At 41.1% G+C, this 12,235-nt stretch overlaps 1 protein-coding gene across 6 annotated transcripts in view; it reads left to right on the top strand.

Moving 5' to 3' along the window:
- FMN1 (formin 1) overlaps positions 1-12,235 on the top strand; it is a 436,126-nt gene that overhangs the window by 142,138 nt on the left and 281,753 nt on the right. For 5 of the 6 annotated variants that reach the window (XM_045450119.1, XM_045450121.1, XM_045450120.1 and 2 more), the window contains one exon: positions 1,169-1,286. The exons of the other annotated variant lie outside the window; for it this stretch is intronic. In XM_045450119.1, coding sequence (XP_045306075.1) covers positions 1,169-1,286 — 118 coding nt within the window. The remainder of the gene's footprint in view (positions 1-1,168; positions 1,287-12,235) is intronic. 6 annotated transcript variants of the gene reach the window in all.

The raw sequence follows: 12,235 nt of genomic DNA, 5'->3' as shown, positions 1-12,235 counted from the left end.
GGAAAGGGAAACTGTCACTCTGAGCTTAAACATTAATAGATGTTCTTATAAAAACTAGGCAGCATGAGGCTGCGATGCAGGAGGGAGAAACAGCCCGGATTTCCTCACCACCTAATTATACCTCTGCAAAACTATATTTTAACTTTGAAAGTCTGCCATTTGGCGACATAGGTGTTTGTGTTAGGATTAAAATGTCCCCGTGTTGGTTACAAGGCACCCTGATCACTAGGTTTAGATTGAGACCCGGTTTTAATTCTAACGCTGCCATTTCTTGGCCGGGTGACCTTGGTCCCCTCTGAACCTCCATCCCCTCGTCCGCGTAACGAACGGAATAGCCTTCACCTTACAGGGCAGTTGTGAAGATTAAGTCAAGTTAGTACCCAGTAAGCACCTAATTAGTGAAGGCTGCTACTATTAAAATTAATTCAGGTAATTCATGAAGACTAGCACACACCTGTCTAACATCCTAAAGGTTCACGAGAACCGTGAGTAGAAGTTTAGTGTCAACTCAGCATACAGTTATCATCCCCTCTTGTATACTTGATCAGTAAAGATGTTAAAATTTTTAAAATCTTTGGAAACATTCTTAGGCTGTAGTTAAGAACTAAACGCGATATAGCATTCTCCTAGTTGTAAAACTAAACCCCTATAAAAATGGCTTGAGTATGAAGGCCATCTCATTTATTGAAAGAAAAGGAAAGGAAAACAAATTGAAATCAGCAATGTGTCGTGCTTAGAGAGGTGTATCTTGACCTACAGCTGAGTTGTTTGGGATTTATCTATTAACATTCCTATAAATGTATCTGATTATAGTACATTTATATCTATGTCTTCAGTTCAAAGTTTGTGATTTCTTTTTAAGTAGTCGTATGATAAACACCATCCATTATTTGTTGTATCACATATGGTCTTGAGTGTGTGTGTGTGTGTGTGTGTGTGTGCGCGTGCGCGTGTGCGTGTTCCCCCCCCCCCCCACAGCCCCCTAACTGATTACTTTACCTTTCTGGAAAAGGGTCATTCTGGAGTGAGAAGTTTCAATTACAGTGAATGAGTGCAATGTGCAACAGGCCATTAAAAGCGATTTTAGGGTTAGAGTTAGCATGTTTTCAGGGATTAATTGGCATTGGCCACATTTCATTTAACTTTTTCTTTCCCCACTTTTCCACAGCCTGACCACAGCCCCACTGAGCAGGATGATAGGACTCCCGGCAGACTCCAAGCTGTCTGGCCACCCCCAAAGACAAAAGACACAGAAGAAAAAGTAGGATTGAAGTACACCGAAGCAGGTAATGGGAAAAGAAGCCAGGTACCCAGAAATGAATCCTTTGCTGCAGTGGCTTTTAGTGCTACTTCAGAACTCCCAGAATTTGAGTTTTTGTTTCGCTGTTAAACGTAAGGTTGAAGCCTTTTCTTTGGGGTTGTGCTGTTAAAGGGAACCTTTGCACAGTTATCATTAATGAATCTCTCAGAGATGAAAGGTGAATGCAGTGGAATGAATGACGGGGGGCCAGGTGTGTAAAGTAGGAGAACCTTTGGGGAGCTAACCGAGCAGGTAGATTACACATTCCTCAGGAAGCAGGTGGTATTCTTCATACTGTTGTGAGCTGGCAGGGTTGCTGGAAGAGGCAGAGTATGATTCTCCAGAGCTGCAAACTGATTTGTTGTTTGTCTTTGAGAATGCTTTTGAGCTACAGGAACCTTGTGTGGAGTGAATGTACAGAGGCTGTATCAGTTACTCTTTCACTTTTGTTACACAAAGCTTTATTTAATGCAATGGCCAATTTTAAAGCAATCTAACTCTCTGGAAACCTTCCCAGGAGCTTTGCTTGAATATGTTAAAATGGAACGGGCATTTAGATATTTTTACTCTAACTGGAAGGTTCACAGGAGAAAAAAAAAAAAAAAGAAGTAGAGGATGGCGTATCTTGATTGAATATATGTGTTTATGTATCTTGGATGAAAGCTCTTTGTTTTCGTCCTGATATTGGAAGATTATCTATTCAGGTTCATATTTTGCTGGTTGTCTTCGGATATGTGTGTACATGAAGATCAGTCTGTTTACGGAAAAAGGCTTCCCTTCCTATTCACTGATAAACATGAATGGGTCAAATTTGGGGTGGTTTAGTAATATGTGGGTTTTCTGCAGTATCCTAAATTACTTTAGTGATTGAGAATACAGATACATTTTGAGTTGGCAAATGAATCTTCACTTCTACAATCTGATGGCTTTTAGCCTCCACTTACACAATTGCAAACTTGTGGCTCTCGCAAGGCATCAACTACTTCATAGCATTTTTTTTTTTCCTGTAGTGCTTGACTTACAGAATGAAAAGTGTCATAGCCTCAGCGAAAAAAATATATACAGCTGTTCCAGTCTTCTTGCCTGCAGTTGATTTTTTTTTCCAGAATTGGAGTGTTGGTGGTTGCAATAATTGAACCAAGTTCTTTCTCATGATCTGGCACATTTTGAACAATTAAAAGTGCTAATGTTTGCTTTCATGGAAAACCAGAACACTGACAGTTCTGATTCCTAGTTCATATTGGTGATCCAAGTCTTGTTCCTGTCGGTGTGTTGGGGCAGTCTTCCGTATAATGACGGGCATTTGCTGAGTAGAGAAGTAACTAAATGTCATACATGGCTTTCTAATCCACTTCAAGTCCTTTTTGGGGGCATGTATACCTCTACAGAGATTGCTTAGTCCATTTCCAGAAAGTCAGAGGAACACTGTAGTTGACCTCCTCAGCGGCTTTCCCAGTCTTGGCTTGTCATGAAATGTATTCTCAGAGCTTCCTGAGGTCTTGGATGAGGTGGGGGTGGGAAGGACCCATAATAGTAGGGCTACTGGATGAGCTGTGACAGCACAGTGACCCAGAGGGCTGGGTAGTGTCCGAAGAAGGCCTCCCAAGTCCCCAGCCGGTTCCCGCGGGTGGCAGCACTTTGTTCCCATGCTGCCAGGTCTGGTGCTGCACTTTCTTAGAGGCTTCTAGGTGCTCCTTACTCTGCTGATGTCCTTTCGGTGGGTGTCAAAGAAGATAAAGTGCCTGCAGTTACCTATTTTTTACCCCATTACTTGATCTTAGCATACGGTTGCCTTGTCATTGATTGCTAATTTTGAGGAAGCTACAGCATTTTCCTTGTGTTTTTCTTAAACTGTTGTTGAGAAAACTGGAGTCTTGTAAGCATTTGGTGTATTGTTTAAAGCATTTTATGTTGTTGCCATTGGTTTCCCTGCCTTGAGGGAAACCTACAAAGTTTGCTACTCTGCAGAGACACAGAAACCGTGAGATTAGATTCAGGATATTTAAGGTGTTTGAAGTCTTAAGCTTTTACGTCTTCAGTGCTCTTTATTTATCCTTAGGTGTATAAGACTCTTGCATTCCTATTTCAAGTGTGTTGTTGGATTCTGTGCTGTGAACATTTAAGCCTGGTCCTTGGCAGAGCTGGGAAAGAAATGGTGTTTTTCATGATGAGTCCTACACTGTCCTTGTGCCGCCCTCAGCCCCTTCAGACTTGCTACTGCTTGGATTTTCCTTTATACAGAGTTTATCATTCAATGATTTCCCCCCGCCCCCCCCCACCAAGATCTTAAGAGATCACCTAATTATTATAAGTTCACCTTTTGTTCAAGGATAAAAAGAAAGCTGGTATCAGAGAACCTGTCCCTTTAAACTATGGCTTCTGGAGTTCTCTAGTCCTAGGAGGGTAGCTGGTGCCCACTGCTAAGAGGCTCTCTGCCACTCGCAGAGCCATCAGCATCATTTATAGTTAGTGACACTGCAACTACCTTCCTTGGCAGCTAAAGCCCATCGGAGCCTCCAGGGCCATCCTGGTAACACTGTGCCCACTATCGGGGGCTCTTCCACTGCCAGTGTTTGAGCTCTTGGAACTTCGGTGATGTGCCAGCTAAGAGAATCACCAGCACCCATCAGAGCCATTGTGCAGGGGACTTGCTGCAGGTGCTGGAGTTGACCTCTTCTGCTCAGTGAGCGGCCCCAGTGTTAACTCATTGGGCCTGAATTGCTCTACTCAAATGAGAGCACATTGCTTTCTGCCATCTCCTGTGCTGTGCCCTCTTACCTCATTGTCTATGCAGTCCTGCTTTGTGTTTGGGATGCCTCACACCTATTGGGAGTGGAAAGAGCATTTCCCTCCCTATTCCTGGGAATTGGGATTGGGACAGTCTGACTGACAGACCCCATGTTCTTCTCAGAATGGTCTTTCCTTCTTTGGGTGTAGGAGTTTGCTGTTGAAACAAGCTTTGTGGGATGATCTTGGTTTTGTGTTTTGTTTTTGTTATTTTTGAGGAATCTCTTTCAGCGGGCTCCTCATATCCTTAGGAGGTTAATCAACTCACATTGATTCTGTGCCGCTTGACTGTGCTGCAAGACCAGAAACATCTGGATGCGGTAAACTTGATTAGCTTTTGAAGCTTGAGGCAAAGTAAGACTCAATCACAGCAAAGTGAAAAGGTGTGTTGTGAAACCTAAGAAAAGTGTATACCTTTATATGTAATGTGGCGAAAGCAATTTGTTTCTATGAGACATAGACAACCAGGGCTCTCTGCTATTTCTCTTCTAACATGCTGTTTGGTACATGCTGAAGTTATATAAGGGTAAGTAACTTGCCCAGTTTTTTGCTTTTTTTTTTTTTTTAAATATTTTTATGTTTGTTTATTTTGAGAGAGAGAGAGAGAGAGAGACAGAAAACACAAGTGGGGGATGGGCAGAGAGAAGGAGAAACAGAATCCCAGGCAGGCTCTGCACCATCAGCCCAGAGCCCAATGTGGGACTTGAACCCACGAATTGTGAGATCATGACCCGAGCTGAGATCGAGTTGGACACTTAACCAACTGAGCCACCCAGACGCCCCCGTAACTTGCCCAAAGTCTTAAATAAAACCTGGAAAACACAAGAATCTTGGTACTGTGAATGATTGAATCATAGAGTTAACATAGGGTTAAATGTCTTTTTTCTCAAATATGAAAAAAATGTTCTAAATCATGTTAGGTCACTTTTATTTTCTTTTTGCTTTGTGAAGTTTCTTACTTTGGGTTTTTCTGTTTTTGGGCAATTACATATATTGCTGTATCAACTAGGGTTCTGTCAAGAATCAGGTGACCAATTAGGGGCACCTGGGTGGCTCAGTCGGTTAAGCGTCCAACTGTTGGTTTTGTCTCAGGTCATAATCTGGCGGCTTCGTGGGTTCAAGCCTCGCATTGGGCTCTGCATTGACAGTGTGGCGCTTGCTTGGGATTCCCTTTCTCTCTCTCTCTCTCTCTCTCTCTCTCTCTCTCTCTCTCTCTGCCCCTCCCCAGCTTGTGCTATCTAAAACACAAAAACTCAAAAAAAAAAAAAATCCTCTCTGTCTCTCTCTTTCTCTGTCCTTTCCTGGCTTGTGCTATCTCTCTAAAAAAACAAATAAATAAAAACAAACAAACAAATAAAACATCAGGTGACCAGCTCAAACTGGATGATTTGATACAGAGTTTGTTAGAAAGTCTTCACGAAGGTGTGGGCAGGGTTTAAAAAGGCACGAAGAGCTGGAGCAGTGTCTGGCACCACTAACAGTGAGAAGCTTTTAAAGCCTTAGACTTGAAGGGACAAAGGGTAAGAGGGGCCACTGGGGAAATCCAGAACTTCAGAGGGAGGCTGAGTGGTGATGTGGCGAGGGCTACCCAACAGGAGCTGTGGCCCTCAGTAGAGGGATGCAGCCAATCTATGGTGACTTGGCAGGGAAGGATCTGGGAAATAAATAGCTGGACTTTGTTCTTGGTCTTGTTTCCCACCATCACTCCCAATGGCCAAAGACAAGTCAGAGGACTGGGAGCCATTTTATGCCATTCCTTTAGGACAACGAGGCCCTGAGTAGGGCACCAAAGGGGGACGCGTGGATTTGAAGTAGCAAAGACAAGTTACCCAGCAAAGTTATACTCCTGGCAGGTTCCAGGTTAGAGAAGTTTGTAAATCTCCTCAGTCAGCATGGGGAATTGACATACATTTATCTCCATTACACTTGACCACACAGGGTTCTAATACAATGGCATGACTAAATAGGCCTGGGTTTTTTGTTTTTTTTTTTTTTTTGGTTTGGTTTTTTTTGTTTTGTTTTGTTTTGTTTTTAATACTGTGGGAAGATTAGGTCTTCTGCTTTAATTAGTTCATAGAAAATGGCCATTATTCAGAGCCTTGTTCTGTAAATACCTTCTTCACCTTAGTGTAGAGACTTTGTTTACTGATCTTAGAAAATCTTCTCTAAGTGTTAAATGTTTCCCTGTATTACAAAATAAAATAATACATTTTGGAAATAACCAGAAATATCACAAAGCAAAAAAAAAAAAAAAATTGTCTCTAATTCTGTTTCCTAGAGAAACCATTGCCAATGTTTTGAATTCTGATGGACCTATGTGAATTGAATACTTAAAAACTTTTTGATCATCTTGTATAGTCTGCTTTCACACTTGAAAATGTGTGCCTGCATTTTTTTTTATTGACTGCATTTTAACAATGATTATATTTATAGAGATTGGGTTTTTCAAGGTATTTTGAGTTACATAAAAGTGGAAATAACAGTTCTGTAAATATTTTTGTTTGTAAACATTTAATTAGGATACATTCCTTGTGGTATAATTGTTAAATGTAAGAGTATATGCCTTAATGTTTTCAATGTATATTAATTGCCAAGCTAGTTTCCTATATTTCATATGAAAACAGTACTTCGGAAACACTGAAAACAAGTTTCTGTCTTTATCATTTGCTTTTAATTTTACTTGTGTCTGGTGTGAAGGCATTTTAAGTATTTGTGCATAATCAAATCTATTTTCATTTTATTATATAACTTTTCTTTTTTGGTTGAAGACCTCTCTTTGGGGCACCTGGGTGACTCAGTTGAGCATCTGACTGTTAATCTCACCTCAGGTCTTGATCTCAGGGTTGTCAATTCAAGCCCTATGCAGGGCTTTATGTTGGGCATGAAGTCTAGTTAAACAACAAAAAAACCTCTCCATACTCGGATCATAAATATTTTCAAAATTTTTAGTGATATTTTCCCTAACTTTTCCTTTCTTCTTTCTTTCTATTTTACCTCAAAAATTCATTTTGGTGCATAGCTTAAGGCAGAGATCTAAGACAACTTTTTCCCCCCTAAATTGCTAATTTTACAGTATGCTCCTGTAGTGACTATATGCAAAATTTGGGACTGTTTGGGGCTTTCTGTTGTCCTTATGTTTGTATTTTATATGGGTATCTTAATTATTTCAGCATTAAACTACATCTCAGGCTCTGTTTTCAAGTTTTTATGGAATTGTTTTTCAATATTAAAAAAAAATCTTTTGGCTTGCTTATTCTTCCAGAAAATCTCAGTTTACCTTCGTTTCCAAAGGATCCATTTGGGATTTTTGCTGGTTATTGCACTGATGTATGAATTAATATGAAGGTACAAATGAGAATTGAGATCTTGAAAATGCTTAGGATTTTTATTCAGGAACATATCTTAAGCTGTTGAAATTTTCTTTTTTGACTCAGTAAAAAAACCATTGCGTGAGTTTTTTCTAAATATATTCCGAGGCATGTATTTAAAAAAACAAAACAAAACAAACAAAAAACCCCATGACATGAATTTGTGTCTTGTGATTCGTTTTTCCTAAAAGTCAAATGCATTCCTAAGAATCTACTGACTTAAGTCACACCAGCTCTGAGGCCTGGGCTAGACTGAATGAAGGCCACATTTTGGACTGACTGATGCCTGATATCAGGGGAACCTTACCTCTGTTTTATTCTGGCTAGTGATTCTAAATATTCTGAGCCTCCTTCAAAAATCTAATGAAGGTAGAAAGCTATGGAAAAAGACACTGCAGTGAATTTTGCATATATTTCAGCCTCTCCTGCCCCTCCCCCACAACCATCCCTGGACTTGCCCCCCACCTCCTTGTCCCCTTTGATACCGGTGCTCAGGCCAGAGCTGGCCTTCCTTTCCTGCTCCTCTCCTACATTATGTTATGAAGGATGGCCTGAAATATATAATTACTTACCAAGAAACTTAAAAAACCTATTATCATGGTGTGTACCTCAGCATCCCAAGAAGAAATTAAGTTAATGTTTGTGAGTTTTACATAAAAATGGCATTGTAGGTTAAAGTCCCTGCCAGTTTCCCAAATAGTACCTTTTTTTTTTTTTTTTTTTTTTTTTTTTTTTTTTTTTTTTTTTTTTTTTTTTTTTACCCACGGAAGGAGAAAATACAAAGAAAAGCCCTCGTGTCTCGTGAAACAAAATGAACTCTGCTTTCTTGGTTTCTCTTCCAATGTGCATCTGGAAGAGCTCTTTTCTCCACTGACTGCAGCTCAGATCTGGCCTGGGGTGGGGGTGATGGCCTAGGGATGGCCCTGCGGAGAGTAAGCACCATGGCTTTTGTAGAAAAGAGGACCTAGCACAGCGTCATGGTTCCTGCGAGTGAGCAAGCTGTCAGTGTGGGTGGCATTTCTGGGGGCTTACACCACTCAGAACCTCAAAGTAGCTCAGGAACATCCCTCTATAGAGTATGTTGGTTCAGATAGGGAAATAACCCATTCCTCAACAAAGCTCCGCCCAACTTCTGGTTTGTTTCTAATTTGGGTTCCCTTGGTTATAAAGGATAGAGCTGTTGGCTACCCTTCCTGGTGAGTCAGATATCCGTGCTTCACGAGCAAGGGAGAGCTATAAATATCTTTGAATATTTTATTGGCCTACTGTACTTTAAAAAACTTCTCCATTCATAGCTTACAAGCTGCATTAGCTATGAGTAGTTTTTCCTTTAGTGTCCTGTGTCTAGATACATCATCCCAAGTATCTTCTTTCACAGTCTAGGCAATAAATTTGTTCATTATGTATTTTATAGGCCTTTGTCACATGTCACCATCACGTGCATGGAGTTGTGGTGATAGCCCAGAAATTGGAAGCTGTACAGATTAAAAAGCAGGAAAGTCTTGCATTTTGTGGCTGTAGAAATAGGGTGTCCTGGGAAACGAGAGGTGAACCTAATGTATATTAGGCTTCCACTTGCTACATAGATTGGTGCCGTAGAGAGGGAAATGGACTCTTTCAATACAAATGAGAGCTAAAGCTTGATGTGAAGCAGAGGGAATCCCAAAATGTGGACCAGCAACTTGGCAATCTCCTGTTGTGTGCTAGGAAATACTAGTAAAGGTCTGGTTCAGGGGAGTAGAGACAAGAGATTACAATATAGAACTGAAATTTTAGAATATTAAAAACTCAGAGCTGCAAACATTTTAGAAATCATTTACTTCATCATACTCCTTTTACCTATGAGAGCCAAAGAGGTTATGACTTCCTGAAAGATGCGCGTAATTAAAAAAAGCTGGAATTACAATGGGAAGAGAGGAATGGCTGCTTCCAGTCAAGGAGGGGATGGAGAGTGATGCATTTTTTTTTTTTCCTGCCAATATACTGACATTTAAAGATCCAGAAAGGAAAACACATGGGGACCAGGAGCATTTAGAATTATTCTGGTTCTTTAAAAAAAAAAAACAAAAAACAATGGGACCTGAGTGAGTCAGTCTGAATAATAAAGGAAATCATAGGAATACCATATCAGCTCATAGCCACAAAAATTAACTAAGGTCATTTGATGTTGCCTTTTTGACTCCCAGACATTTAAAAAGGGGAGTTTTTTTTATTTTTTTTATTTTTGAGACAGAGAGAGACAGAGCATGAACAGGGCAGGGTCAGAGAGAGAGGGAGACACAGAATCTGAAGCAGACTCTAGGCTCTGAGCTGTCAGCACAGAGCCCGACGCGGGGCTCCAACTCACGGACTGTGAGATCATGACCTGAGCCGAAGTCGGATGCTTAACCGACTGAGCCACCCAGGCGCCCCTAAAAAGGGGAGTTTTAATGGTATTTTTAGTGGTATCGAAGGCTCACTGAAGCAATTAAAGCAAAAAATGCTTCTTAAAAACAATGCTCTGGTTTGCAGAATCTTGCAAAGTTCAGGCAGAGCTCGTTTTGGGGCCAGTTTGTGTATACATGTACTTGATTGTAAGAGATACTTGAACATTTTTATTTTAATGGTTGTATATTCAGTAGTTTTATTGTGTCCTGGAGAAAATAAACTGAGCTCTCAAATCTACCTTGAAGCTTCTTTGGGAAGACAAGAATGAAGTTTGTACCATATCTTATGCCACACCATTACAAATCCCTCCTGCTGATATTTTTCTTCTTCCTTAAAAACCTATCCAGGGGCACCTGGGTGGCTCAGTCAGTAAAGTGTCCGGCTCTTGATTTCGGCTCAGGTCATAATCTCACAGTTCACGAGATCCTGACCCGCACTGGATCCCTGCCTGGTGTAAAGCCTGCTTAAGATTCTCTCTCTCCCTCTCCCTCTGCCCCTCCCCTGTTCTCGTGCAAGTGTGCACATACGTGTTACATAAATAAATGTTAAAACAAAAAAACAAAACAAAAACCCACCTATCCAGGTGGCCCCATTTTTCTTCTCTTTCTCAAATCTCCATCTGTTTGCAGCTTGCTGAGCTTTCTTTCTCTGGCTTCTCCACCAAGCAGCCACTCTACATCCTGCCTCAGCATCTTCCCCTGTGGCCCCTCTTGTTTCCTTCCTCTTTTCCCCCTTTAGTGGGCTCATAGCCATCAACCACTTCCATGAAGACAGAGCTCTCACTCCTTCATAGAAAGCAGCTACAAAACTGTAAAAATTTTCCTCCTCTGCAGAAAAAATTGTTTTCCTGAGAAATAACTAACCACAAGGTTTCAGTGTCTAAACTCTGGAGCATTTCCCTCCAGATTAAAGGGAGACTGTGGATAAGAGAGTGAGAACATACAATGAGGAAAGAAGACGGTCTCAAGACAGAACCTGAGGAGGGAAATCTTGTGGACACACCTAAGTTAGGAATAAACCTTTGATGCAGGTTTCATGGGTTTGTGCAAGGTGTGGACTTGAGTGTGAAGCTTGGCTCTGTTCTGTAGTAGTTGTGACCAGAGTTGATACCTCAGTTATAAAAGGGAGGACAATGAGGGGCGCCTAGGTGGCGCAGTCGGTTAAGCGTCCGACTTCAGCCAGGTCACGATCTCGCGGTCTGTGAGTTTGAGCCCCGCGTCGGGTTCTGGGCTGATGGCTCGGAGCCTGGAGCCTGTTTCCGATTCTGTGTCTCCCTCTCTCTCTGCCCCTCCCCCATTCATGCTCTGTCTCTCTCTGTCCCAAAAATAAATAAAGGTTGAAAAAAAAAAATTAAAAAAAAAAAAAGGGAGGACAATGATAATAATTGTAAACAACTATAGTAAAGATAAGCTGAGATCATTGTGATGCCACTGAATTATATTGCCTTTTTTAAAGCCAATTTTTATTGAAGTGTAACATATATATGGAAAACTCAAATTTTAAGTGTATAGCTCTGAGCTGTAACAAAGAGAACATGCAAATCAGAAGCCCCCAACTTGCTCCCTTCCAGTAGCCACAATTCACTTTTCTTCAGAAGAAACCACGATCCTGCTTTCTAACACTATAGATACGTTTCACCAGCTTCTGACCTTCATATAAACCGACTCGTTTGTGTCTGGCTTCTTTCCTTCAACAGTACACTTTGGAGAACCGGACATGTTGTGTGTACCTGTAATTCTGTTATTTTCATTGTCCTATAGTATTTCGTTATATAAATATATCACAATTTATTCTAATGATGATGGACACTGGTGTTGTCCCCAGGTTTGGGCTGTTAGGAATATGTTGCTGTAAACTTCCACATACATGTCCTTTGGTGCACATAGGAACAATTTCTCTTGGGCGTATGCTCGGTAGAACTGTTGGTCACAGGGTATGTCTGTATTTAATGTCAGTAGGTGATACCAACAGTTTTCCAAAGTGATGGTAACACGGTTTTTTTTTCTTGTACAAATGCAGCCATGGAACAAACCCAAATGTCTGTCATCAGGTGAGAGAGTAAACAAATTGTAGTATGTACAATAAGTAATAGGATACTCCTGGGGCTCCTGGGTGGCTCAGTCGGTTAAGCCTCTGACTTCAGCTGAGAGCGTGATTTGTGGCCCATGAGTTTGAGCGCCACATCAGGCTGTGTGCTGACGGAGCCTGGAGCCTGTTTCAGATTCTGTGTCGCCCTCTCTCTCTCTGCCCCTCCCCTGCTCATGCTCTGTCTCTCTCTCTCCCTCTCTCAAAACTAAACTTTAAGAAAAAAATTAAAAAAATAAAGTAATAGGATACTTCTCAGCAATAACCC

The sequence above is a fragment of the Leopardus geoffroyi genome, chromosome B3, assembly GCF_018350155.1.
Source record: "Leopardus geoffroyi isolate Oge1 chromosome B3, O.geoffroyi_Oge1_pat1.0, whole genome shotgun sequence".
Classification (NCBI taxonomy): Eukaryota; Metazoa; Chordata; class Mammalia; order Carnivora; family Felidae; genus Leopardus; species Leopardus geoffroyi.
The sequence above is the reverse complement of the archived record's forward strand: the minus strand, read 5'-3'. Positions and strand labels throughout refer to the sequence as shown.